At 39.8% G+C, this 26236-nt stretch overlaps 1 protein-coding gene across 1 annotated transcript; it reads left to right on the forward strand.

The window, feature by feature from the left end:
* Positions 1–11576: 11576 nt before the first annotated feature.
* LOC133785405 (uncharacterized) lies at positions 11577–11939 on the forward strand. Its single transcript, XM_062224645.1, has one exon. The coding sequence runs from the start codon at positions 11577–11579 to the stop codon at positions 11937–11939; it is 363 nt and encodes a 120-aa protein (XP_062080629.1).
* The last annotated feature ends 14297 nt before the right edge of the window (positions 11940–26236 follow it).

Consider the following 26236-nt stretch of genomic DNA (forward strand, 5'->3'; position numbering starts at 1 on the left):
ATAGAATGTCTAGGAGGGAATATTGGGGAAAATTTACCATTTTGCCCTCAGGGACGTTTTGGTATCCTGAGCCTTGAGGTAACCCTATAGACTTAAGTTAAGTAAAACAAAAAGGAAGAATTATTTAGAAACTTGGGGAAACCGACATATACCTTTCTTTTCAGTTAAGGATAGAATCTCATCACTCTCTCTCTCACCATCTCTTCTCTAAGGCATATCAAAGGAGAACTTTGGTGGAACTAGTCAAGAATTGAGGACTTTGGGCTGTTAGAGTTAAGGAGCTAAGGGCTGGGCATTTAAGGAACCAGTTCAGAAGCATAGCACAGCAAAGGTAAGCTCTAATTATGGGGATTATGCTTGGATTTCAGTTGTGTTTTTGGGTTATGCATGTGGGTAGAACTTGATCTATTTTTGGGTATTTTAGTTGAGTTTTGGAGCAGGTTTTAATGGGGTTTGATATTGATATTGAGCTGGAATGTTTGTGTTTATTATCTGGGATTGTTAGCTAAGTTTTGGGTGAATTGGCTTGAGGAAAATGTAGAAAGTTGATGAAGAATTATGGGTTGGAGGTGAGGGTCGCGACCCTAGGATGGGCATGCCACGGCCCGTGTGAGCGCGCGGCCATGGGAGGCCGAGAAGTCGCATGCGCGCTGCAGCACTTGGTGTGCACGGCGCGGCCCGTGTGTGTTTCATGGAAGTGCTAGCCTCTATTTTGAGGCTATCCGCGGCACTTGAGGGTGGGTTCGCGGCTCTTAGAGCTAGTTTGTGTTTTTAAGGGTGTTTAGGCTTGGGAACTCAATGGTTAAGGCTCGGGATGGATTTTGTCACCCGGATTGATAGAATTCAAGGTCCCGGAGGTTAGAGTTATGGTCCCGGATTAGAACATAATGGATGGATATTGTTAATGTGTTGTGACTAGGGTTTCGGTGAGGCTCAAGTTAGAGGATTGTGCTCGGGACATCGGTGCTCGGAGAGCTCGGGACTCAGGTAAGAAAACTCTTGTTCCCATAAAGCTTGTATGCAGGGCTGATCCTAATGTGTTTGAATTGCAAGGCGTAGCCCTTTGATTGTATTTGTTAGTATTTTGTACTTGTTTATTATGTTATGAGTGCAATTATGTGAATGATCGACAAGAGCCAGGAATGGTGTAGTCCGAGGTCGGCAGGGGCCGGGAACAGTGTTAGGCACATTGAGTGCAAGGCCAAGTACGGCAAGGGGCCGGGAGCAGCGTTGAGCACATGGAGTGGGAGTTGCTAGGGCGAGTCCCTAAAAGGATACCTGGGATATCCTCATGGTGTGGACCGCGAACCCAGGGCCTAGTAAGCGCCTGGGACAGCTAGGCCATATGTGTTTAGCCCATTGGTGGCCTGTGTTATATGTTTGGTGTATGTTTTGCATATGTTATTTGCTTGTGGGTTTTCTTGTTGGGCTTCGGCTCACAGATGCTCTGTGGTGCAGGTAAGGGTAAGGAGAAAGCCAACCAACCATGAGTGTAGCAGGCGTGAGGCGGCGTGTACATGTTTGGCCAGCCTGGCTGCCACAACCAGTGGATTTTGGGAGATGGTTGTAAATAAACATAGATTTTATCGTTTAGTCGACTTGGTTCAATTTTTATGATGTAAATGTTTCTAAACTGTATTTTGGGATCCCAAGTGTCAAAGTTTTATTATTTTCATTGAAAGGGAATTATTTCTAAAGTTTTTCTTCTATTTATGGCTTAATTACACTATTTGACCTAAAATCTCGATTGGCAAGTTAAACGCATGTTTTTATTCTCACTTGGTAATGGCTCTAAGGAAGTAGGGCGTTACAACTTGGTATCAAAGCGATCCAAGGTTATTGGTTCTGGAGATTGACCGAACATGTACACATGTTGTCAGTGACAAGCTCGACTCTGGGTTGGTTGGTAAGATTGACTAATAAGTTTGAATATGTGTTTGAATGCCCTGCTTGCCTGCTTATCTATCTTATATAGTGCATGATGAATAAGTTAACATATGCATGATGCTAGGGCATGGCCCATTGTGTGTTATATGTTATACGAGTTATTGCTTGTGGATGGATAATGTGTTTGGGAGGTGGTTTTTGGATGTTGTTATCATGCCTGATGAGCAGCGTCGTTGGTTGCAGGCATATTTGTTGAGATGCCTCGACAATCAGCAAGACTCCGCGGCAATAGGGCCGAGGATGACAACTAGGGTTAGGACCCTCCACCTGCCCCACAGAATTGGCAAGAGATGTTTGCCGAGATGGAAGCAAGACTACAGCGAACAGAGGAAGAGTTGCGACAGTTAAGGTAGCAGGCCCCGCCTCAGGTTACTGGGCTGCCAGCGCAGCAGGTTGCAGCGCCAGTGCCAGTGCAGTCTGCTACAGAGAATAAGTGGGAACCTTTGTATGAGAGGTTCAGGATGCAGCATCCTCCCACCTTCGAGGGTTGATAAGACCCACTGCGGGTGGAGCAGTTGATGAATATGACTTCCTCAATTCTGGATTTTATGAGAGTTCAGGGGAATGAGAGGGTAGCCTGTGCTAGCTACATGTTTAGAAAGGATGCCCGCATTTGGTGGGATGTGGTGATTCAGAGACGGGATGTATCAGTTATGACTTGGGAGGAGTTCAGTTACTTATTCAACGAGAAGTATTATAGTGTGGCAGTTCGAGCTGCAAAGGTTGATGAGTTTATCAACCTAACTCAGAATCGATCGACAGTGACTGAGTATGCTATAAAGTTTGATAGACTGGCGAAGTTTGCACCAGATTTAGTGCCAACTGATGCGGCAAGAAGGGACAGGTTTGTGTGGGGGTTGATTGTTATGATTGCCCACGATGTGAATATTACCTTGGATCCAGAGACTACTACTTATGGCTAGGTAGTGGACAAGGCCCTTACCGCTGAGAGGGTCGAAGATCAAATTTGGAAGGAAAGCGCTGTTAGGTGCGATGCCAGGAGGACAGTGCCTCCTTTTGTTGGATTCAGTCGTGGTGGTGGTTCTAGTGAGCAGAAGAGGAAGGCCCCATATTCCTTTGTTCCTCTCAGTTCAGATAGGAGGGCACGGGGTGCTTCCACTGGCCATCAGGGTGGCAGTGACAACTGGAGGAGTTTTCCAATGTGTCCGCGGTGCAGGCGACAACACCAGGGTGAGTGCAGGATTAGGGCCTGCTTTGTTTGTGGGAGTGCCAGTCATATGAGGAGGGATTGCCCTTAAGTTAAGAAGGAGGAGCAGAAGCAGGGTGACAGTCTTGCTCTTGCCAGGGTATTCACTTTGACACAGATTGAGGCGGAGGCTAGCCCCTCAGTGGTGACAGGTCAGATCTCTAGTGCTAGTTCTTTGTATACTGCATTGTTTGATTCAGGGGCTACTCATTCATTTGTATCTACTAGAGTGATAGATTAGCTTTGTAGACCTAGTGGTGTGTATGCTAGGGGATTTCAGACTTTGTTGCCAACAGGAGAATTAGTAGTCTCTAGGAAGTGGATTAGAGCATTGCCAATAGAGGTAGATGGTAGGGAGCTGTCTGTTGATTTGATTAAGCTAGAGATGGATGACTTTGATATGATTTTAGGGATGGATTGGTTATCAAAGAATGGGGCAACAATTGACTGCAAGTGCAGAATGGTGACTTTTGAACCAGAAGGGGAGGTACCCTTTGTGTTTGTGGGAACAGTCAGTGGACTGCGAGTACCAATGATTTCAGCATTGAAGGCTCAGAGACCTGATGTAGGAAGGTTGCATAGGATTCCTAGCGAGCGTTGTGGATACCTCTAGGGTGGTGTCGGTTGGACTGGGTGAGACTAGATTGGTGTGTGAGTTTCCTGATTTGTTTCCAGCAGATTTTCCAGGGTTGCCACCGCAGCAGGAGATTGACTTTGTTATAGAGTTGGTACCAGGAGCAGAGCCAGTATCTAGGACACCTTATAGAATGGCTCCAGCAGAGTTAAAGGAGTTGAAGATTCAGTTGCAGGAATTACTTGATTTGGGGTTCATCAGACCGAGTTTCTCTCCATGGGGTGCTCCAGTGTTGTTCGTTAAGAAGAAGGACGGATCCCTTAGGATGTGTATTGATTACAGGGAGTTAAACAAGTTAACCATTAAGAACAAGTATCCACTGCCTAGGATCGACGATTTATTTGATCAGCTACAGGGAAGAACAGTGTTTTCCAAGATAGATCTCCGATCAAGTTACCATCAGTTAAGGATTAAAGAGGAGGACATACCAAAGACCGCTTTCCGAACGAGATATGGACACTATGAATTCCTGGTTATTTCCTTTGGATTAACCATTGCCCCAGCAGCCTTCATGGATATGATGAATAGGGTTTTCAAGGATTATCTAGACAAGTTTGTGATTGTGTTCATCGATGACATCCTAGTGTACTCTCAGTCAGAGGCAGAGCATGAGCATCATCTGCGGTTGGTGTTACAGTGGTTGAGGGAGCATAAGTTATATGCTAAGTTCAGTAAGTGTGAGTTCTGGTTGCCACAAGTTACATTTCTGGGCCATATTGTCAGTAAGGAGCGGATTCTGGTTGACCCAGGTAAGATTGAGGCGGTCAGAGATTAGCCTAGACCGAGCAGTGTTCCTGAAGTGAGAAGCTTTCTGAGTTTAGCAGGGTATTACCGGCGGTTTGTTGAGGGGTTCTCCAGAATAGCTACGCCATTGACAGAACTGACAAAGAAGAAGACAAAGTATGTCTGGACAGACAGATGTGAGAACAGTTTTAAGGAGTTGAAGCGGCGATTGATCACTGCGCCAGTGTTAAGCTTGCCGACAGAGAATGAAAAGTTTGTGGTTTACTGTGATGCATCCAGGCAGGGTTTGGGGTGCGTGTTGATGCAAGCTGGTAAGGTGATAGCCTATGCATCGAGACAGTTAAAGGAATATGAGCAGAGATATCCTACACATGATCTAGAGTTGGCAGCGGTGGTGTTTGCACTTAAGATTTGGAGGCATTATCTTTATGGTGAGAAGTGCGAGATATACACCGACCATAAGAGCCTAAAGTATTTCTTTACTCAGAAGGACCTAAATATACGCCAGAGGCGGTGGCAAGAGTTGGTTAAGGATTATGATTGCGATATTCTATCCCATCCTGGGAAGGCTAATGTAGTGGCTGATGCATTGAGTCGAAGAGGCCCAGGACAGTTATTTAGTTTGAGACAGATATCTGACAAGTTAGCTGAGGAGATGACTAGAGCAGGTATAGAGTTAGTGGTTGGTCAGTTAGCCAACATCACTCTTCAGTCTACACTCCTTGAGAGGATCAAGGAAGCACAGAGGAAATATTCCCAGTTAAGAGGTCATAGGGAGAGTGTCTTGGTCGGAGCGACTAAGGACTTTTCCATTTCAGAGATGGGGTTACTAAAGTATAAGGATCGGATTTGCGTTCCGATGGATTCTAATATCCGGCGAGAGATCTTAGATGAATCGCATACCACTCCCTATTCGTTGCACCCGGGTACGACTAAGATGTACCAGGACTTGAGAGCTCTGTATTGGTGGTCGGGCATGAAGAGGGATGTGGTGGATTATGTGGCTAAGTGCTTAACTAGCCAGTAGGTTAAGGCTGAGCATCAGAGGCCAGCAGGGTTGTTGCAGCCTCTGGGGATCCCAGAGTGGAAGTGGGAAGATATTACTATGGACTTCGTGGTTGGTTTACCGAGGACTGTGGGACAGCATGACTCGGTGTGGGTGATTGTGGATAGGTATACCAAGTCCGCCCACTTTTTTCCTGTTAAGTCAACTTATACTGTGGAGCAGTATGCTGAGTTGTATGTGAAGGAGATTGTTCGACTTCATGGGGCTCCGAGGTCGATAGTGTCCGACAGAGACCCCACCTTCACTTCCAAGTTTTGGGAGAGTCTGCAGAAGGTCATGGGCACGCAGTTACGGTTTAGTATCGCTTATCATCCTCAGGCGGATGGGCAGTTTGAGAGGACGATTCAGATATTGGAGGATATGTTGCGAGCCTGTGTGCTAGATTTTGGGGGATCGTGGAGTAAGTATCTCCCTTTGATCGAGTTCTCGTACAACAACAGTTATTAGGCGACCATCGGAGTGGCTCCGTACGAGATGCTTTATGGAAGAAAGTGCAGATCACCTGTTCATTGGGATGAGACAGGTGAGACGAGATATCTGGGCCCAGAGATGGTTCAGAGAACCAATGAGGCGATTGAGAAGATTAGAGCGCGTATGTCACTTCCCAGAGTTGACAGAAAAGTTATTCAGACCTGAAACGCAGGAGCGTGGAATTTCAGGTTGGTGATCATGTGTTCCTTAGGGTTTCACCCATGGAGGGTGTGAAACGGTTTGGTGTTCGGGGCAAGTTGAGCCCTAGGTTTGTTGGCCCTTCGAGATTCTGGAATGAGTTGGAGAGGTAGCTTACACACTAGCAATGCCTCCATCTTTATCAGGGGTTCATGATGTTTTCCATGTATCCATGCTCCGGAAGTATATTTCAGATTCAACGCATGTTCCAATTTTTGAGAATCTGGAGCTTGATCAGGATTTTTCCTATGAGGAGAAGCCGGTTCAGGTTCTTGACCGAAAAGATAATGTCTTGCGAAGCAAGACCATCGCCTTGGTGAAAGTGCTGTGGAGAAAACACAAGGTTGAGGAGGCAACATGGGAATTTGAGTCAGAGATGAGGGAGCGATATCCCGAGTTGTTCAGGTAATTTCGAGGACGAAATTTCTGTAAGGAGGGGGCAGTTGTAACGACCCGAATTTGCTAATAGGGCTTAGGGCCTTGATTAGTGTGCCTGAAGGGAAATAAATGATTTAATATGTTAATATGTGGATTTATGTGAATATATGATAATGATGCATGTTTAGTTGAGTTAAATGTGCATGTGGGCCCAGTCTGGATATTAGGCGTATAAATGTGATAAATGCTATATATATGTGATATGTTTGCGCAGCACGATCCGAGACAGTCCTGGGGAGCGGTTAGCCAGAAAGTCACAACGGGGTTGAGAATTCGACTCGGGGCGAGTCGATGGGTAATTTGGGTATTAGTTATTATATAGGGTTATCGGGTTAAGAAAATAAATATTTGGAGATATATTTGAGGATAGAATGTCTAGGAGGGAATATTGGGAAAAATTTACCATTTTGCCCTCAAGGACGTTTTGGTATCCCGAGCCTTGAGGTTACCCTATAGACTTAAGTTAAGTAAAACAAAAAGGAAGAATTGTTTAGAAACTTGGGGAAACTGACATATACCTTTCTTTTCAGTTAAGGATAGCTTCTCATCACTCTCTCTCTCACCTTCTCTTCTCTAAGGCATATCAAAGGAGAACTTTGGTGGAACTAGTCAAGAATTGAGGACTTTGGGCTGTTAGAGTTAAGGAGCTAAGGGCTGGGCATTTAAGGAACCAGTTCAGAAGCATAGCACAGCAAAGGTAAGCTCTAATTATGGGGATTATGCTTGGATTTCAATTGTGTTTTTGGGTTATGCATGTGGGTAGAACTTGATCTGTTTTTGGGTATTTTAGTTGAGTTTTGGAGCAGGTTTTAATGGGGTTTTGATGTTGATATTGAGCTTAAATGTTTGTGTTAATTATCTGGGATTGTTAGCTAAGTTTTGGGTGAATTGGCTTGAGGAAAATGTAGAAAGTTGATGAATAACTCTGGGTTGGAGGTGAGGGCCGCGGCCCTAGGATGGGCATGTCGCGGCCCGTGTGTGCGCGCGGCCATGGGAGGCCGAGAAGTCTCATGCGCGCCGCGGTGCTTGGTGTGCGCGCTGCGGCCCGTGTGTGTTGCAGGGAAGTGCTAGCCTCTGTTTTGAGGCTAGCCACGGTGCTTGACGGTGGGGCCGCGGCTCTTAGAGCTAGTTTGTGTTTTTAAGGGTGTTTAGGCTTTTGAACTCAATGGTTAAGGCTCGGGATAGATTTTGTCACCCAGATTGGTAGAATTCAAGGTCCCGGAGATTAGGGTTATGGTTCAAAGTTATTCAATGGATTAGAACATAATAGATGGATATTGTTAATGTGTTGTGACTAGGGTTTCGGCGAGGCTCAAGTTAGAGGAATGTGCTCGGGACTCAGGTAATAAAACCCTTGTTCCCATAGAGCTTGTATGTAGGGCTGATCCCAAAGTCATTGCAGGGCGTAGCCCTTTGATTGTATTTGTTAGTATTCTGTACTTGTTTATTATGCTATGAGTGCAATTATGTGAATGATCGGCAAGAGCCGGGAACGGTGTAGGTAGAGGTCGGCAGGGGCCGGGAACAGCGTTAGGCACATTGAGTGCAAGGCCGAGTACGGCAAGGGGCCGGGAGCAGCGTTGATCATGTGGAGTGTGAGTTTCCAGGGCGAGTCCCTAAAAGGATACTTGGGATATCCTCATGGTGTAGACCGCGAACCCAGGGCCTGATAAGCGCCTGGGACAGCTAGGTCGTATGTGTTTAGCCCATTGGTGGCTTGTTTATATGTTTGGTGTATGTTTTGCATATGTTATTTACTTGTGGGTTTTCTTCCGGGGCTTCGGCTCACAGATGCTCTATGGTGCAGGTAAGGGTAAGGAGAAAGCCAACCAACCATGAGTGTAGCAGGCGTGAGGCAGTGTGTACATGTTTTGCCAGTCTGGCTGCCACAGCTAGTGGATTTCGGGAGATGGTTGTAAATAAACTTAGATTTTGTCGTTTAGTCGACTTGGTTCAATTTTTATGATGTAAATGTTTCTAAACTTTATTTTGGGATCCCAGGTGTCAAACTTTTATGATTTTCATTGAAAGGGAATTATTTCTAAAGTTTTTCTTCTGTTTATGGCTTAATTACACTATTTGACCTAAAATCTCGATTAGCGAGTTAAACGCACGTTTTAAATCTCACTTGGTAACGGCTCTAAAGAAGTAGGGCGTTACAGTTTGGAGGTTGCGGTTAGAGAGCATCTTGTGTTGACTGATAAAGATTTTTCTGGTGAGATCATGGATATCATAACCGCACTCAATAGTGGTTTTGACAAGACTTTTAAGAAGGTTGCATTTATGGACTTACTGATTTTTAATGAAAAATTGCAACCATCAATTGTTCAAGCTCCTACACTTGAATTGAAGCTACTTCCGGAGCATCTCAGATATGTTTACTTGGGGAAGAATGAGACACTTCGAGCTATAATTGCAAGAAATCTTAACCAAGTTCAATAAGAAAAATTGATAAGAGTGCTTCGGGATTATAAAACAGTCATTGGGTGGTCTATTATTGATATTAAGGGAATTATCCCTTCTATGTGCACGCACCGAATTTTACTTGAAGAAGGGTCTAAACCAACATGTGAGGCACAACAGAGATTAAATCCACCTGTGATGGTGGTTGTGAAAAAGGAGATACTAAAGCTCCTTAGTATGGGTATTATTTACCCTATTTAAGACAGTCAATGGGTGAGTCCAGTTCAGGTAGTGCCAAAGAAGTCTGGAATCACAATGGTAAAGAACGAAGAAAATGAGTTGATGCCCACAAGAATGCAAACCGGGTGGCGAGTTTGTATAAACTACCGCAAGTTGAATGCGACAACTCGTAAAGATCAATTTCCATTACCTTTCATTGATCAGATGCCTGAGAGGTTAGCAGGTCATTCTCATTATTGTTTTCTTGATGGTTATTCAGGATATAATCAGATTGTTATTGCTCCTGAAGATCAAGAGAAGACAATCTTCACATGCCCTTTTGGAACATTCGCTTTCCGACGTGTGCCATTTGGGTTATGTAAGGCTCTTGCACTTTTCAGCGATGTATGATGAGCATTTTTTCAGAATATATTGAGAACATTGAGGTTTTTATGGATGATTTTAGTGTTTATCGTGACTCATTTGATCGATGCCTTCATAATCTCACTTTGGTACTCCGGCAGTGTATTGAAACTAACCTTGTGCTTAATTGGGAAAATTTTCATTTTATGGTAAACCAAGGTATAGTTTTGGGTCATGTGATTTCAGTCAAGGGAATAGAGTTTGATAAGGCATGATTTAATTTGTTCTCTACTGCCTCCGACTAGTGTGAAAGAAGTGAGATCATTCCTTGGGCATGTCGGGTTCTATAGGAGATTTATCAAGGATTTCTCTATAATCTCCACACCACTATGCAACCTTATTCAAAAAGATGTCAAGTTCGAGTTTAATGAAAAGCTTTTAGTGGCTTTGAACTTATCAAAAGAGTATTTGCTTACAGTTCCTATAATTCAGCCACCACATTGGGAGTTGCCTTTTGAACTCATGTGTGATGCGAGTGACTATGATGTGGGTGTTGTTCGTGGACAACGATTTGACAAGCTCCCGCATGTTATATACTATGCTTCTCGCATTCATAATGATGCTCAACTTAATTATTCCACCACTGAAAAAAAGCTCTTGGAGGTCATTTTTTCCTTGGAAAAGTTTCGTTCATACTTGATTGGAACTAAAGTGATTGTTTATACCGACCATGCTGATCTTTGCTATCTATTGGCAAAGAAAGAAGCCAAGCCTCGGCTGATTTGGTGGATTCTTCTTCTTCAAGAGTTTGACTTGGAGATAAAGGACAAGAATAGTTCTGAGAATTTGGTGGCAAACCACTTGAGTCATCTTATTCGAGATGAAGATATTTTCCCATGGATGAAAAATTTCCCGATGAGAAACTCCTCGCCATGCAAGAAGTTATTCCTTGGTATGCCGACATTGTCAACTTCCTTGCTTCAAAGGAGTAACCAAGTTATCTCACACAAGCACAATGGAATAAAATCAAGCATGATGCTCGCCACTACATATGGGACGAACCTTATCTTTGGAAGCATTGTACAGATCAAATCATTCAAAGGTGTGTCCCTGAATCTGAATTTTGTTCCATCATTGCTTTTTGTCATGCGTATGCTTGTGGTGGACATTTCGGGCCCAAGAGGACAGCCCGTAAGATATTTGGCAGAAATTTCTATTGGCCCACAATTTTCAAAGATTCGTATGCTTATTGTAAGGCATGTGATCATTTTCAACGAGTTGGTAACATAACAGCCAAGGATCAAATGCCTCAAACTCCTATTTTAATTCTTAAGATTTTTTATGTTTGGGGTATGCCTTTCATTGGACCATTCCCATCTTCTTTTGGCTATGAATACATTCTTTTTGCAATGGATTACATATCTAAATGGGTAGAAGTAATTGCAACTAGAACAGATAATTGAAAAACAATGGTAGATTTCATTCGTTCCAACATTTTTGTGCGCTTTGGTACTCCCAAGGCTATACATAGTGATCGAGGCACTCGTTTTTGTAACAAGAGTATAAAAGCATTGTTTCGACACTATAGTGTAACTCACAAGGTGATAGTTGCTTATCATCCACAAGCTAATAGGCAAGTGGAGGATCCTAATTGTGAAGTCAAATTGATACTTGAGAAGACCATGAATCCAAAATGGAAAGATTGGAGTACAAATCTTGATGATGCCTTGTAGGCCAATCGTACGGCATATAAAACACCTATCGATATGTCACTGTATCGGTTGGTGTATGGGAAGCCTTGCCATCTACCGGTAAAGCTGGAGCATAAGGCTTAGTAGGCTATGAAGAAGTGAAACATGGACATGGTTGCTGCAGGACAACAATGAATGCTTCAATTGCATGAGCTGGAAGAAATACGCAATGAAGCATATGAGAGTTTGAGAATCTACAAAGAGAAAACCAAATCTTTTCATGACAAACATATTCTTCGAAAAAGTTTTGTGGAAGGTCAGAAAGTTCTCATGTATCACTCTTGCCTTAAACTCTTTCTTGGAAAGTTGAAGTCTCGATTGTTAGGTCCGTTCATTGTCACCAAGGTTTTTCCTCATGGAGTGGTCGAAGTTGTAAGTCCAAGTGCTGGCAAGTCTTTTACGGTGAATGGTCAGAGATTAAAGCAATATTACGAATCAATGGAGGAAGAACAAGCTGATGTAATTCACCTTATTGACCCGGTATATGTTGATGAATGATGCACTAAGTCGAGCTATCGACGGTAAACTTAGCCACTTTGTAATTTAGTTTGCTTTAATTTTTTCTTTAAGTTGAACATTTCTTTTATTTTTTTGTAGTAATTTTAGTTTAATTTATGTAATTAGAACCGTGAAAATCGTGAAGAAAAAAAAAGAGGGATTAGGCCACGGCACACCTTTCCTAGGTCGTGGCCCTTTTTCAAACAGAAGTGTCAGGTGTGTTCGCAGGCAGCGGCACGCATTCCTAGGCCGCGGCCCACGAACGCTATTTCAGACGAAGGGGTCTTACCAGGTCACGGTACGCATTTCCTAGGTTGCAGCCCTTTTTCGAAGATAAGCCTCAAGTATGTGCGCGGACCGCGGCACACCTTTCCCAAGCTGCGACCGTTTTTCACAAAAACATCATTTTTTTCGCAGGCTGCAACCCATGAACTTTATTCAGAAATTTTTTAAAATAAACACTCAATTTCTTCCATCATTTTTTTTAACAAAAACAACCATTCACCTCTCTTCTCGTTCCCATCACTCTCACCACCGAACCTCCACACCATCTTCTCCAGTTTTCCTTGTTTTCTTCATTCTTCTTCCATCACCATCACCCTAAATCCTTCTACCAATTTTTTTTTCTTCTTCCATTATTCCCTAAAACCTCCCCAAATTTCCATCCCTATTCACATACACACACTAATCTGAAAATTCACCCATCCCATCCCAATTTGTTTTCAATTTCTTGTACTTTTCAAGTATACATTCAAAGGAGGTTTGCATTATCATTCAATACTCTCATCAAGTAAGTTTTTCTTTGACCAATTTTTCAATTTGTGAAGAGTATTTGATTTATCAATTGGACAATTGTGGTGTGGTGTATTTTGGAAGCATTGTGAGGTTGTTTATGTTGGTGTATAATGTGTCTTGCATTAATTTGCTTGTTCATTGATGCACATTGTGATTTTTGGGAAGTTTCACTTTATGGCATACATTTTTTGGAGTTTGATATTTTTTGCATTCTGTGTTTGACAAAAAGATTGAGAGGAGTGGAGTATATGGTTGGTGTATGAGTGCTCTTGGTGTACGTTGAAAGCGATTGTGTATGATTTGAGTGGATGCACTGTGTCGTTTCGACACCGGAATTGGTGACATTTAAACTTTTTGGCGTGGTTCAATGTTGATCATTGTGGTGATTTTCTCTTGATTATTTTGGTGACTCACATTGGTGTTTTTTGGATTGTTGTTCTTCATTTTTCTATTTTTTGACAGTAATGGCACCCAAGACAAGCAAGAATGGGCACCAATTCCTTATGATCCCCAAGGGTTTGTGTCCAACAAAGCCTATGAGAGATACATGAATGCCATTGCTCATGACAACGTGTGGGTTTCTTAACGAGGATTTGATCTCCACATGCATCATGATCAACCCTTCCTCATGCATTAAATCAAGTCTTGGGGTTGGAAAATTTGTGTGCACATCCCAAACCTGGCATTGGGCCTATTGTTCGTGAATTTTATGCCAATGTTGTGGCACATGTGAACTACAAAGTGAAAGTGAGAGGTGTGGAAGTGTCATTCACAGCATCTGACATTAATAGTGTAACGCCCTCCTAATCAAGGAGCATCACACTGTGTACTTTAAATTGCGTCAAACTTGCTAATCAAGTCATTTGGTTATAAATGTGTAACTAAGGTTAACATCAAAGGTTAGGGTTAAACAATTTGGTCAAAGGAACTGTTGACTTTTATTTAAAAAGTTTAAACATACATGGGATCCCAAAATATTACAGCCAAACTTTTAGAAAAGGTGTATATACATCAAAATTACAGTCGGCTGACCTAAGCGGCAAAATTAGGGCCACAACCCTAGTTCCTCTAAGATATCCTCGGCCGTGGTGGACGAGAAACCGCATATGTACATGCCACCACCGAAGCTCTCCAACTCATGGCTAGTCAAGCTTTCCTTTTTGCCTTACCTGCACCACAAAGCACCCGTGAGCCAAGGCTCAGCAAGAAAACTTAAACATGTGCATAAAAAAGGGTAATAATCTACTCATATCAGCATACAATCATAAATAAACGGTCATTGGGCCATTCTGGGGTCGCTGCCCTGAACAGTTGACTTGAGATTCAACTCCGAGGCCCTATCCCCTAGCAATGTGACCATAGAGTCACCCAGGGCCCTCGCCCTTAGCTCTGGGTAACTACCCATAGAGCTAGCCAAACACTTTTGTTTCCCATCAACCATTAGGACGGCCTACGTAATAGTACATTGCTGGTTTAGGCCTAAGCCTTTCGACCAGCGCGTAGCGCGCTATTGCTGTCCTTGACTAATAAGTCAAGCCCTGATCAGGTATTCTAATATCACTACAGAAGCATATATGGATAGGCATACCTCAACAAGACAAACACGCATACATATTAATCACATAACATCATCAAGTAACCGTAATCATAGTAATAATCATGCTTATTTAATGGGGTCAAGCCCTAGCCACGCAAACTATGCGAACAGTCATGAAACACTTGAGCAAGTATAGAATATTCAAGTATGTTTAATCAATAAAAGGAATGATAACTTAACCATAATCATTCTCAAGGGCCCAAGCCCTATTAATAAATATTATTAACAGCCTGGCCAAGCTAATCACATATAACATGTATTGGGTGCAGTTTTCTTACCTCATGTCCGAGTATAGCATAAAATAAGAATGAACCTCGAGCACGATCCCAGTTCTAAGCCCTTAGTGATAACCTAGTCACAACAATAATATAGGATTCCATAAACAACAAGCAAATAAAGGCTTCTGGACCGAGTCCTAGCCTCCAAGACCTCAAATTCTACTAAATCGGGTAGTAGAATCGATCCCGAGACCTAAGGAAAAGATTCCCATCTATAAAAACTCACCATGGCCAAAACAGCCCAGGTGGGCCGCGACTTGCCCTTGAGGGTAGTCAGAGGCCCTCCTCCCCTGGAAATGGAACACGGGCCGCGACCTTCCCTTGAGGGTTGCAGCGCGCCTCCTAGACATAAGCCCTCAAGGGCCCTAGGTTTGGTTGGGTCGCGGCCCTCAAGAACAGGGCCACAACTTGGCCCTGCGAACCCAGACTTCCTCCATTTTTCATCAGAAAATTCAACCAAAACCATCCCAATTCCACCCTCAAACAATAATTCAATCATCATAACAGTTTTAATATCTTGCCAACAACAAAACCCAACTAAAATCTAGATTAGAAACCCACCAAAAATCAAACTCTCATACTTGAGCCACAAGCTCAAGAACACCTCAAACTTTAAGGAAAACAGGGCAGAAATCAATCTGAAACAAGGATTAAGGTATTACCTGTTGGGGTTTTATGCCCTAATTAAAACCCAAATTCTTTGTAATCTCATTTTATTATCAATAAAAGAATAGAAATCATTGTTTGACTTGGTTAATCACTTTGCTCACATGTTTTATTTTCATGATTATTTGTTTAATATAAACTTCTTTTAAATCCCAAGCATATAGCTAATCTTATTTATAGTGACGTAATCCCAGTGGAATATAAATATGATTATATGTTCAAAATAAATTAGTCCTAAGATTAGTCAGTGCATAGGATTTACACTGACTTGCCAATCTACGATATGATCTACTTACACATACAGTGCTATGTTCTTTCCAGAACATTAGCAAAGTAGATAAGATCGGATGTATTTGTTACATCAGACTGGACCGATGTTGACAGTTGATAAAATAAGTAAACATACCGTTATTATCTATTCTAGTCATATCATATAGTTGACCATAGGTCAATTCAATCTCTATTCTGAGTGATTAGTATTCTAACTAATTGTATTATTTGAGTTCTTTGACTTGTTCGTTACCAGCTTACCCTACGGACTAGCCCATACTTACATCTTGGGAACTCAGTAGTATAATTGAGTGGGAGTGTTAATCATAGATATGAACATCTATAGCTTTTGATGAAGAAGTGAAACGATGGTTTCCTTTTAGTTTGGTTCAAGGTGTTAAATGATAGAGATCTCATTTCAGTAATTAAATTAGTTTATTGAAATATCATTTACAAGGAACTAAGTGTTTTAAGGATAAAATACAATGAGGGGTAAAATGGTATTTTAGTCCTTTCTCATTGTAGACCGTCTATAGAGGATTGAGTGACAATTATGGTTGTAACAATAGATAATTAATAGCGTATCTATATTTGTTATAGAGCGTTCTATGAATTCAAGAGTACAATTCTGAGTCTATAGTAGAGTCACGAGGAATTAATAAGTTAATAAATTTATTTGTTAGATTTATGATAACTTATTGGAGCTTGATTTCATAGGCCCATGGTCCCCATTGTACCTTGGATAAAATCATCTAGATAGTCTCAATTAATTGATTTATTCATCAATTAGAATTATCAAAGTTGACCAGGTCAATTTTGGATAGTTTCACAGAGTTGTGTAATTTTGAGAAGAAAAGAGAAATTATGGCAGATTTCTTAATTAAGATAAATTGGTATCTAAATTAATAAATAAGTTTAAATCAAGGTTCAAATTATAAATAATTAATTGATAAAGGATTTAAATAATTATTAATTAATTAAATCAATAGAAAATAATACAAGCATTGATTTTAAGTCTAATGGGCTTATAATCAAATGGGAAATTTCACGGGCCTATAGCCCATGATAATTTCTACCTAGGGCTTCAAAATGGATATTATTCTATTGATTTTTTAATTAAATTAAATAGCCTAATTGAATCTATAAAAGGAGTACTTAGAGAAAAGTCAAAAGATAAGTTTGATAAGTCACAAGTCAGATTTTCTGATAGTTTTAGATTCTCTCTAAACACAAGTCATTTTCTAAACCTCTTTGTTATTTTCTCTTCTTCTCTCTATATCTCTCTCATGTGTTGAGAATTGTCCACACTAGTCTAGGTTGTTCTAAGGATACATTGGAAGATTGTGAAGAAAATAGAAGATCGGTTCAGTTTCTTGATAATACTCTGCGACAGAAAGGATACAATAGTTAGAGAAACTGAAGATCCTTATTTATTTTCATGTATATCTAATATTAAACAAATTAATACTAGATAGCCTAAAACATGTTTCTAAAATTGAATTCAAAGAGAAACAAAAAAATAGAATACTTACAGTATACGCAGCGGAATTAAAGAGTCTTTCCCTGTATAAGCTAATCCAACATCACCTTAGCTATGAATGGTGATTCCCTAGCCACAAGCTATCTAAATTCTAATCCCGAGCCTACAATTCCTTAGTTTCCAGCCAAATGTACTTAGTTCTTCAAGAAGTTACTTAGGGAAGCTGAGAGAGAAAGAGAGAGAGAGAGAGAGAGTCGATTCAGTGAGGTGTTTAAGTGTTTATGCTTTTGTTTCCTTGAGGCTTAAACAACTTAAGCTAATCCCAAGGCTCGTGGTACCAAAAACGTCCCCGATGGCAAAATGGTCAAAATCCCCAGCATTCCCTCCTAATCTCTCTAACTCCAAATATATCCTCAATTATTCATACCCATTACCCAATAACCCAATTTAATGTCAAATACCTAAAATACCTCCTTCACTCACCTTGAGTTGGGTATTGGGTCCCGTTATGAATTTCCCGCTAACTTGCTCCCTAGGATCGTCTCGTGCCGAGTAACCCAAATAAACCCACATAATAATGTGGTCTCTCACATATATCACATATATGAGCATACATACAATTATGCTCATAACAGGCCAAATTACAAAAGCTTCCCTTCTAATAAGAAACGGGCACATGCATATTTAATATCCCTAAACATGCATAACTAGTTATATTATCATATAACTCACATAATCACAATCAAATATATCAAATAAACATATAATTTCATATATTTCCATCCTATCCCCCTAATCAAGTCCCTAAGTCTTTTCTAGTCTTATAGTATTTTGTTACCCTAAAATACTTGCCTTTTCAAGACTGAGTTCTATTAAAAAACCTTTCGGTTTTAACCCTCATTTTGGTAACACACTAGTACTCATATCTCATATGGGACAAAATTTGAGTATTACTACTATTCATTTGATTGACTTGTTATTACCTATTGAACCTAATACTAGTTTGGTTACTAGTATTAAGATAGGTCACCATCAATCGTGATTCTCTTTAGGGAGTCTAAGTCCCATCCATTGAGATGTAGAAATGATCTTATTTGAGCATTTCTTTTCTCATGTATGCATACTTAAACACTCTCATTATATTATTCAAACTTTGTTGCTAGCTATAGTTTGATTAAAATAGTTACCCCTTTAAAATAGTGAGTTTGACTATAGTCAATACCCCTACTATTTTATACTTCAATATCCAATATAAACATCTTTCTTGAATATTAATTCTAGAAACCTCTTTGTTTCTAAAATTATTCTTTATGTTTTAAATTGATTCCTTCTTGAATCAAAATATTATAAACAGTAACTTTAGACACCAAGCATGTCTAGATTTATCCATTCTATACACATATAGCCAATGTGATTTAGAATGTGGAATTACAAATCACCTATTTGATAGGATGAACAAATTGATCAATTATTAACAACAAAATAAATTTATTCACTTTGGAGCATCAACCCCACATTTCTCACATAGTGATAATAAAATATCACTTTAAAATAGAAATTCCTTCATTTTTATTAAGCCCTTTATCCTCCAAGATAAATCTAGACTTATAATTCTCAATGTTCATCATGAGTCCTTTAAGCCACATGATAAAATCTCAATAGATCAATATAAAAACCTCAATGTTTATCTTGATTTATTTACTTGCTAAAGCAAGACACACTTCTTTGAAAGTAACTTTCAGTTAGTTTCTTTCTTTTATATATTTCACAAAATAAAATATGTGAACACAAATGTCATGTGAAAATTTCTCAAACAAATAATCACTAATTTTCACTTTTAATTTTCTAAATAATCTCAAAATCACTTAAACAACTTTTGTGTATTTCTTAAGAGTCTCTTTGAGATTCTCTTGAAAATACCAATTTTACATCCATTGATTTTCTCATCAAAATCAATTTGAAGATGTCAATTTTTAAAACACTTTAAATCAAAGAAAATAAATCTTCATTGATTTATTAAAACACTTTAATTTCTTATGGTTTAGTTTAAAATTATCTCCTCATTGAGATTAATTTAAACATATCACCATATTTAACCAAAATGGATAAAGTTCTCTTTTATTCACCATTGGTGTAAAGATTCAAAATTTCTTCTCCAATTTTGAAATGTCTCCTCATTGAGACATTGAATACTATTCTCAAATATATTTCGTTTGACCACACTTTAGACTCTAAGTCTATTGGAAAATATGCTATCTCAAGTTTTGGATCCACCTTGATCCATTTTTCTTGCAATAGCAAAACACAACCATTAAAAGATGTAACCCCCTTAGGTTCATCTTTTCTTATCTCATAAAATGAGATGCTCATCTTTCAAATGAGAAAATTGAAAATTCTCAAATAAATTTTTTTTATTTACCAAATAAATGGTTACTAATCATATTATATGGCAAACCATAAAATCATGATAATTCACATCAATATTATTTTATATTTATCATAATTATGTCTCAATGTAAATTCACATAATTTGTCAACATATGTCTATCATATTAATATGTCTTTTAAATCACATAATTAATTGTAAGTATATCACAAATATCATACAATAATTCCCATATCCACATATTGATATAATCTATTGATTCACAGCATCAATACATAGGCATGTCAAAACTACCAAATTATCATGCTTTATAAAATCTCAAAACATAATTTTCATATCAATGTAATACTATCTCACCTATAGCATATACATATAAGTTTTATAGTCCCTATATTATGAAAATAATGTCAAAAGTTCACTTCTAAGGATCACACATTAACTTTCACAAAACAATGTGTCAACTATGTCACAATGTATCTCATATTGTGTTAACATGCTAACAACTACACATTTTTTTCATATAAGTTTCCTTATTTCTATCACGACATGAGAGCCACTAGATCTTCTAAGAGAAACAAAGAAGAATATTACCTTATCTTACCATCTTTTCACAAATATATATGATTTCTCCTTCCATTGAAACAAACAAAGGTTATAAGCTTTTGATTGTTAGAGATATTTGTGTTGTCTCAATGGAAAATAAGAAATATTATTACAACTCTATGCAAAATAATACAAACACACAATGATTGATTAAATAAGATTACAACTCAATACTCAAAATACAAGTAAATGTAAAAATAAGAGGAAGAAGAAAATTATAAGAACTACAACTCTAAAACAAAGGATACAAATAAATATGTAAATAGAAAATAGAAGAAGAGAAGACAAAAGCAATAGTAGAAAAAATAACAAGAACAAAAAAGTAAAATACTCTCACTCACACAACCAAAGTGGAGAGCTTTGGGGATCACCAACTTGAACAAGGTTTACAAACCTTTGCCCAAAAGCTTATTTCCCCTATCTCAAGCACTAAGGGATTTTCTCAATATTGAAAATAGCTCTCTAGAATAATCAAGCATTTTGGTATATTTCTAGCCAAGTGCTCTAGTAGATAGAAATAGAGTTGTCTTACAAGTGAGCATTAGGCTCCTATTTATAGATTTGTTAGATACCCTTTGAATTTCAAATTCCACCAACCCCCTGGTTGTTACCAATGTTTAATTGGATGTTTATGGAATTAAAATGGAGATTTGGGAGTTACTTGGGATGTTAGAACCGTTCAAATTGGAAAAAACTGAAAAAATAATTTGGCTGTCAGCCTCACTGGCCGTGCCCAGGACTATCAGTGGTCGTGGCCACTGGCCTCTGTCCCCCAGGCTGCGGCCACAGGCCATTTTCAGCACAAACTGTCATTTTTCCATAATGTCCTAAATCCTTTCCCACATGATTTTGTAACCTCCAAACACCTAATGGGAGTTAAAAACATGTCTCCAACAGCCATATTTCAAAATGGCTTTGTGAAATCCAATCTCAAATGTGTAACATACAATGTACACATTATTGGGTAATATTTGGGAGTTACAAATTTGTAACTGATTTTTGTAACTCCAAAATATGTCACATTTTGGCACACACATGTGTCCAATTTGTGTGACTCTCAATAATATGTTACAAGGTGTGACAAATCACATTTTGTCACATTATTTAATCTAACATTATATTATATGAAATAATATAACACGTAATAGTAAGTTGCTGGTTTAGGCCTAAGCCTTTCGACCAGTGTGCAGTGCGCTATTACCGTCCTTGACTAATAAGTAAAGCCTTGATCCAGGTATTTGAATATCAATACATAAACAGATATGGATAGGAATACTTTAACAACACAAACATGCATACATATTAATCACATAACATCATCAAGTAACCATAATCATAGAAATAATCATGCTTATTTAACGGGGCCAAGCCCTAGCCACGCAAACTATATGAACAATCATGAAACACTTAAGCAGGTATAGAATATTCAAGTATGTTTAATCAACAAACGAAATGATAACTTAACCATAATCATTCTCAGGGGCCCAAGCCCTATTCATAATTATTATTAACAGTTGGGCGAAGCCCTACTCACATATAACATGTATTGGGTGCAGTTTTCTTACATCAGGTCCGAGTATAGCGTTAAAGAAGAATGACCCTCAATGTAACGCCCTGGTTACCCCAGAACAGTTACGGTGAACCGAAAATTTGACCCGCTACCCGAGCCTTTGGTTAAAAACGTGATCTAAGTGTTAATATCAGGTTAAGGTGAAAAACCAGCAAAAAGGAAAGGGTACATTTCATTAAGTAAACAAACTGCTCATGAGCCATTCAAAATGTTTACAAGTAGTTCGTAATACAAAAGAGTCGCTACAGTTCCAAATTTACAAACTCCGCCGGCCTAAGCGGAAAAAATAGGGTAGACCCCTAGTCCCTCTGAGAACTCCTTGACCGTGGCGGTCAAGCAGCCCTGTATGAACACAACATCGCCCAAGCTCCCCACTCAGGGCTGGTTAAGCTTTTCCTTCCCTTTACCTGCACCACATAGCACCCATGAGCCAAGGCCCAGCAAGAAAACACAATGAGACATGATATAATATCAACAACGATCATAATAACCCTTCAGGACTCTCAGTCCAAACAAATAGGTGACAATAGCCAAAAGCCACGATAACGAGCAACGCTCCCTCTAGCCATGTGACGATAGGGTCACCAGGGCTTAACAGATAAGAGATTCTTTCATATGTTTGATCAGGACAGGTGCATGGTGATTAGTCACCAACATAACCTTCCTCACGACTCTAGAGTCGAAGCTATGGACAACGTCCCTTAGCCACGTGACTAACGGTCACCGGGGTCGTATACCTTGGCTATAAACATCTGGTCGTAGACCAGGAAAGCGCTTATAAGTTCTTCGACCTTAGGGTCGGTCCCGCATTAATGCCATAGAGCCATTCAATGCGTGATCATCGACTTTAGAGTCGGTCCCTGACTAGTCAGTGTCATAAACAGGTAATCAGCGTTCATTAGCATTTAATATGCAATCCACGTCCACATATTTCAACCAACATGCTTCAATATCAAACCATGCATGTCATATACCTATACAGGGTGCAACTGTACTCATACACTGTTTTCTTACCTCAGGTTCGAGCGAGAAGTATGATAAAGACGACCCCTGAGAACGATCGATCTTTTAGTTCCTTAGTGGTTACCTAATCACAACCAATTATAACCTCCATTAATGAGAATCCACAATAATAGGGTCTTAACCTAAGCACCACCCTCGGGACCTCGAAACATGCCCACACGGTGAGTAGATTCGATCCCGGGCCTTAAGGATTGAAACCCCAAGTCAAAAACCCTTAAAAACACTCAAAACGGGGTTTGGAAGGAACAGGGTAGCGCTACAGCGCTCAACCCCTAGCGCCACAGCGCTCTACACAGAACCTCCCAAGAGCCAGAAAAACCTCCTGAGGAGCGCTATAGCGCCCTAGGGTGGGCGCTGTAGCACTACCTCCAGGCCCAAACTCCCCTGAACCGACCTTCTTCAACTCCTTCGATTCTAACTCGATTTCCAAGCTTCCAAATCCTATTCTTGATGCCAAATAAACCCAAAAACCATCCTAATACACCCCAAACATCACAAGCATGGGAACCCTAGCCAAAACTCCCAACAAAACCATGAATTCACCCTAGTAAACTCAGCTGCAAAACAAAACCAAAACAGGGCAAACCAGAGAAAACCATGGTTAGAAACTTACCCAAAGCTTGGCTTATGATGGTCTTCAATGGTGGAACACACTCCTAAACTCCCAAGGCTTGCTTCCTAAGCTTGAATCCTCAAAATTGGTTCAAAAACCACAAAGAACATTGAGGAGAAGAAGGTACGGGAGAACTTTTTACAAACTCTGTTTTTCCACTACTTTCTTCAGCCATCAAGAGTTATATCTATCCTAGGGGTGAAATGTCCATTTTACCCCTAGGTCAATTAATAGTTTCTAAAGGATCTCAAGGGCATATTTGGTACTTTCCTCCTAACTCGTTAATCATAATTAACGCTCTCCAATTCCCACTATTCTCAATGTTCTCAAATACCAATAATTCACATCCCGTTACCCTTTATCTCCCAGTAACGCTCTAATCATCAAAATCACCCCGAGACTCAACCCAAGTCCCGACACTTAAACCTATTGTGACTAAACCGCTAATCAATATTCTACGATCGTCTCATGTCGAATAGCTCGAACAAACCCACATCATAATGTGGTCTCAACATATATCACCGACATGCATACAATTAACATTACATTATAATATAATTCTCATAAACATGCATAAACACATTAAATGGCATAATTAAACAATTATGGCCCTCCCGGCCTACTAATCCAGCCGTTAACCATAATAGGGAATCTGGGGCATTACACTCAAGCACGATCTAGGTTCTGAGCCCTTAGGGATAACCTAGTCAGAACCATAATATAGGATTCCATCAATAACGAGCAAATAAAGGCTTCCAGACCGAGTTCTAGCCTTCGGGACCTCGAATTCTACTAAATCGATAGTAGAATTGATCCCGAGCCCTAAGAAAAAGATTCCCGTCTCTGAAAACTCACCATGGAAAAAATAGCCCAGGCGGGTCGCGACCTGCCCTTGAGGGTCGCGGCGCACCTCCTAGACAAAAGCCCCCAAGAGCAGTAGGTTCGGTTGGGTTGCGGCCCCTCAAGAACAGGGTCGCAACTTGGCCCTACGAAACCAGACTTCCTCCATTTTTCATTAGCCAAATTCAACCGAAACCATCCCAATTCTACCCTAAAACAATAATTCAATCATCATAATAGTTTTAATATCTTCCCAAAAACAAAACCCAACTAAATTCTAGATTAAAAACCCACCAAAAATCAAACTCTCATACTTGAGCCACAAGCTCTAGAACACCTCAAACTTTAAGGAAAAAAGGGAAGAAATCAATCTGAAACAAGGATTAAGGTATTACCTTAGCTATGAATGGTGATCCCATAGCCACAAGCTATCCGAATTCTAATGTTGAGCCTTCAGTTCCTTAGTTTCCAGCCAAAATTTACTTAGTTTTTCAAGAAGATACTTAGGGAAGTTGAGAGAGAGAGAGAGAGAGTCGGCTCAGTGAGGTGTTTAAGTGTTTATGCTTTTGTTTCCTTGAGGCTTAAATGACTTAAGCTAATCCCGAGGCTCGAGGTACCAAAAACGTCCCCGAGGGCAAAATGGTCAAAGTCCCCAGTATTCCCTCATAATCTCGCTAACTCCAAATATATCCTCAATTATTCATACCCATTAACCGATAACTCGATTTAATGCCAAATACCTAAAATACCCCATTGACTCACCCCGAATCGGGTATTGGGTCCCCTTGTGACTTCCCGCTAACTTACTCCCTAGGATCGTCTCATGCCAAGTAACCCAAATAAACCCACATGATAATGTGGTCTCTCACATATACCACATATATGAACATATGTACAATTATGCCCATAACGGGCCAAATTACTAAAGTTTCCCTTCTAATAAGAAACACGCCCACATGCATATTTAATATCCCTAAACATGCATAATTATTTATATTATCATATAACTCACATAATCACAATCAAATATATCAAATAAACATATAATTCCATATATTTCCATCCTGGCCCCCTAATCAAGTCCCTAAGCCTTATTAGGTAATTTTGGGACGTTGCAAATAGTTACTACGAGCTTCCCCACTTTCAGCATGATGAATACGGCCATGTTAAAGATAATCTTCATCATCAAGCTATCCTTGAAGAGATTGCAATGTCAGTAGCTGTATGGACCTTGTACAATAATGGGGCTCCTCGCTACATCAAAGTCGCTTATCTGGATAGCAGTACCAAAGCTTGGCAATGGTTCATGGGGGAAAAATTAATGTTGACAGCCCAAATTGGGCGAGTTGATATTCATGAGGCAATTCTCCTTTATGTTATTCTCACTGACAAGACCATTAATGTGGGGTAGGTTATTCATGGCTCCATCATCCAAAGTATGAGCTAAGTGACGAATGGTTTTATGTTTCTTCATTGATCACTGCATTATGCAAGAGGGTGGGTGTTCCTTAGGATGAATCTGAAGACAAAGTGCATCCATTACGCATTATTGATCACACTACCCTAGATAGATTGAAGGAAAAACCCACTGCCTAGGCTAATGATCGAGCCCAGTCTATTATCCTAGCACTTATTCACCCTCTGAATGATAGTAAAAGAACCACTCTATAGCGTTTTCAAGCTTTGGAGAAAGAGGTTTATAATGGCCTATCTGATATTCGGGTCAATACTCAACATATCCTAGCTCACAACCAGAGGTTTATTGAATATGCGGGCTATCATAATATTTGTTATAGGATGGATCAAGCTCACTTGAATCTGGATATGCTTGAATATTCACCTACTCCTACTTGGTTACAAGCATACCCACCATCAGTTCCCATGCCCATTGTGCCTTATCAGGCACATGATGATGATGATGCTGCAAATATGGATATTCCTAAGGAGTAACCTGTTTTGAGGGAGTTTTTCTTTTCTTCTCTTTCCATTTTATTTTCTATTTTCCTGAGTCCATTGAGGACAATGTACTATTTAAGTGTGGGGGAAGGAAAAAACTACTTCATTTTGTTTACTTTCTGTTTTGTTATGTCTTTGTTAACTTTATGTTATTTTTGTTTTATTTAGTGTTTATTAGTGTATGTCTTTAACTTTATTTTAGTTGAGCCAGGTCTTGTTG

Source organism: Humulus lupulus, chromosome 6 (genome assembly GCF_963169125.1).
Source record: "Humulus lupulus chromosome 6, drHumLupu1.1, whole genome shotgun sequence".
Lineage (NCBI taxonomy): Eukaryota > Viridiplantae > Streptophyta > Magnoliopsida > Rosales > Cannabaceae > Humulus > Humulus lupulus.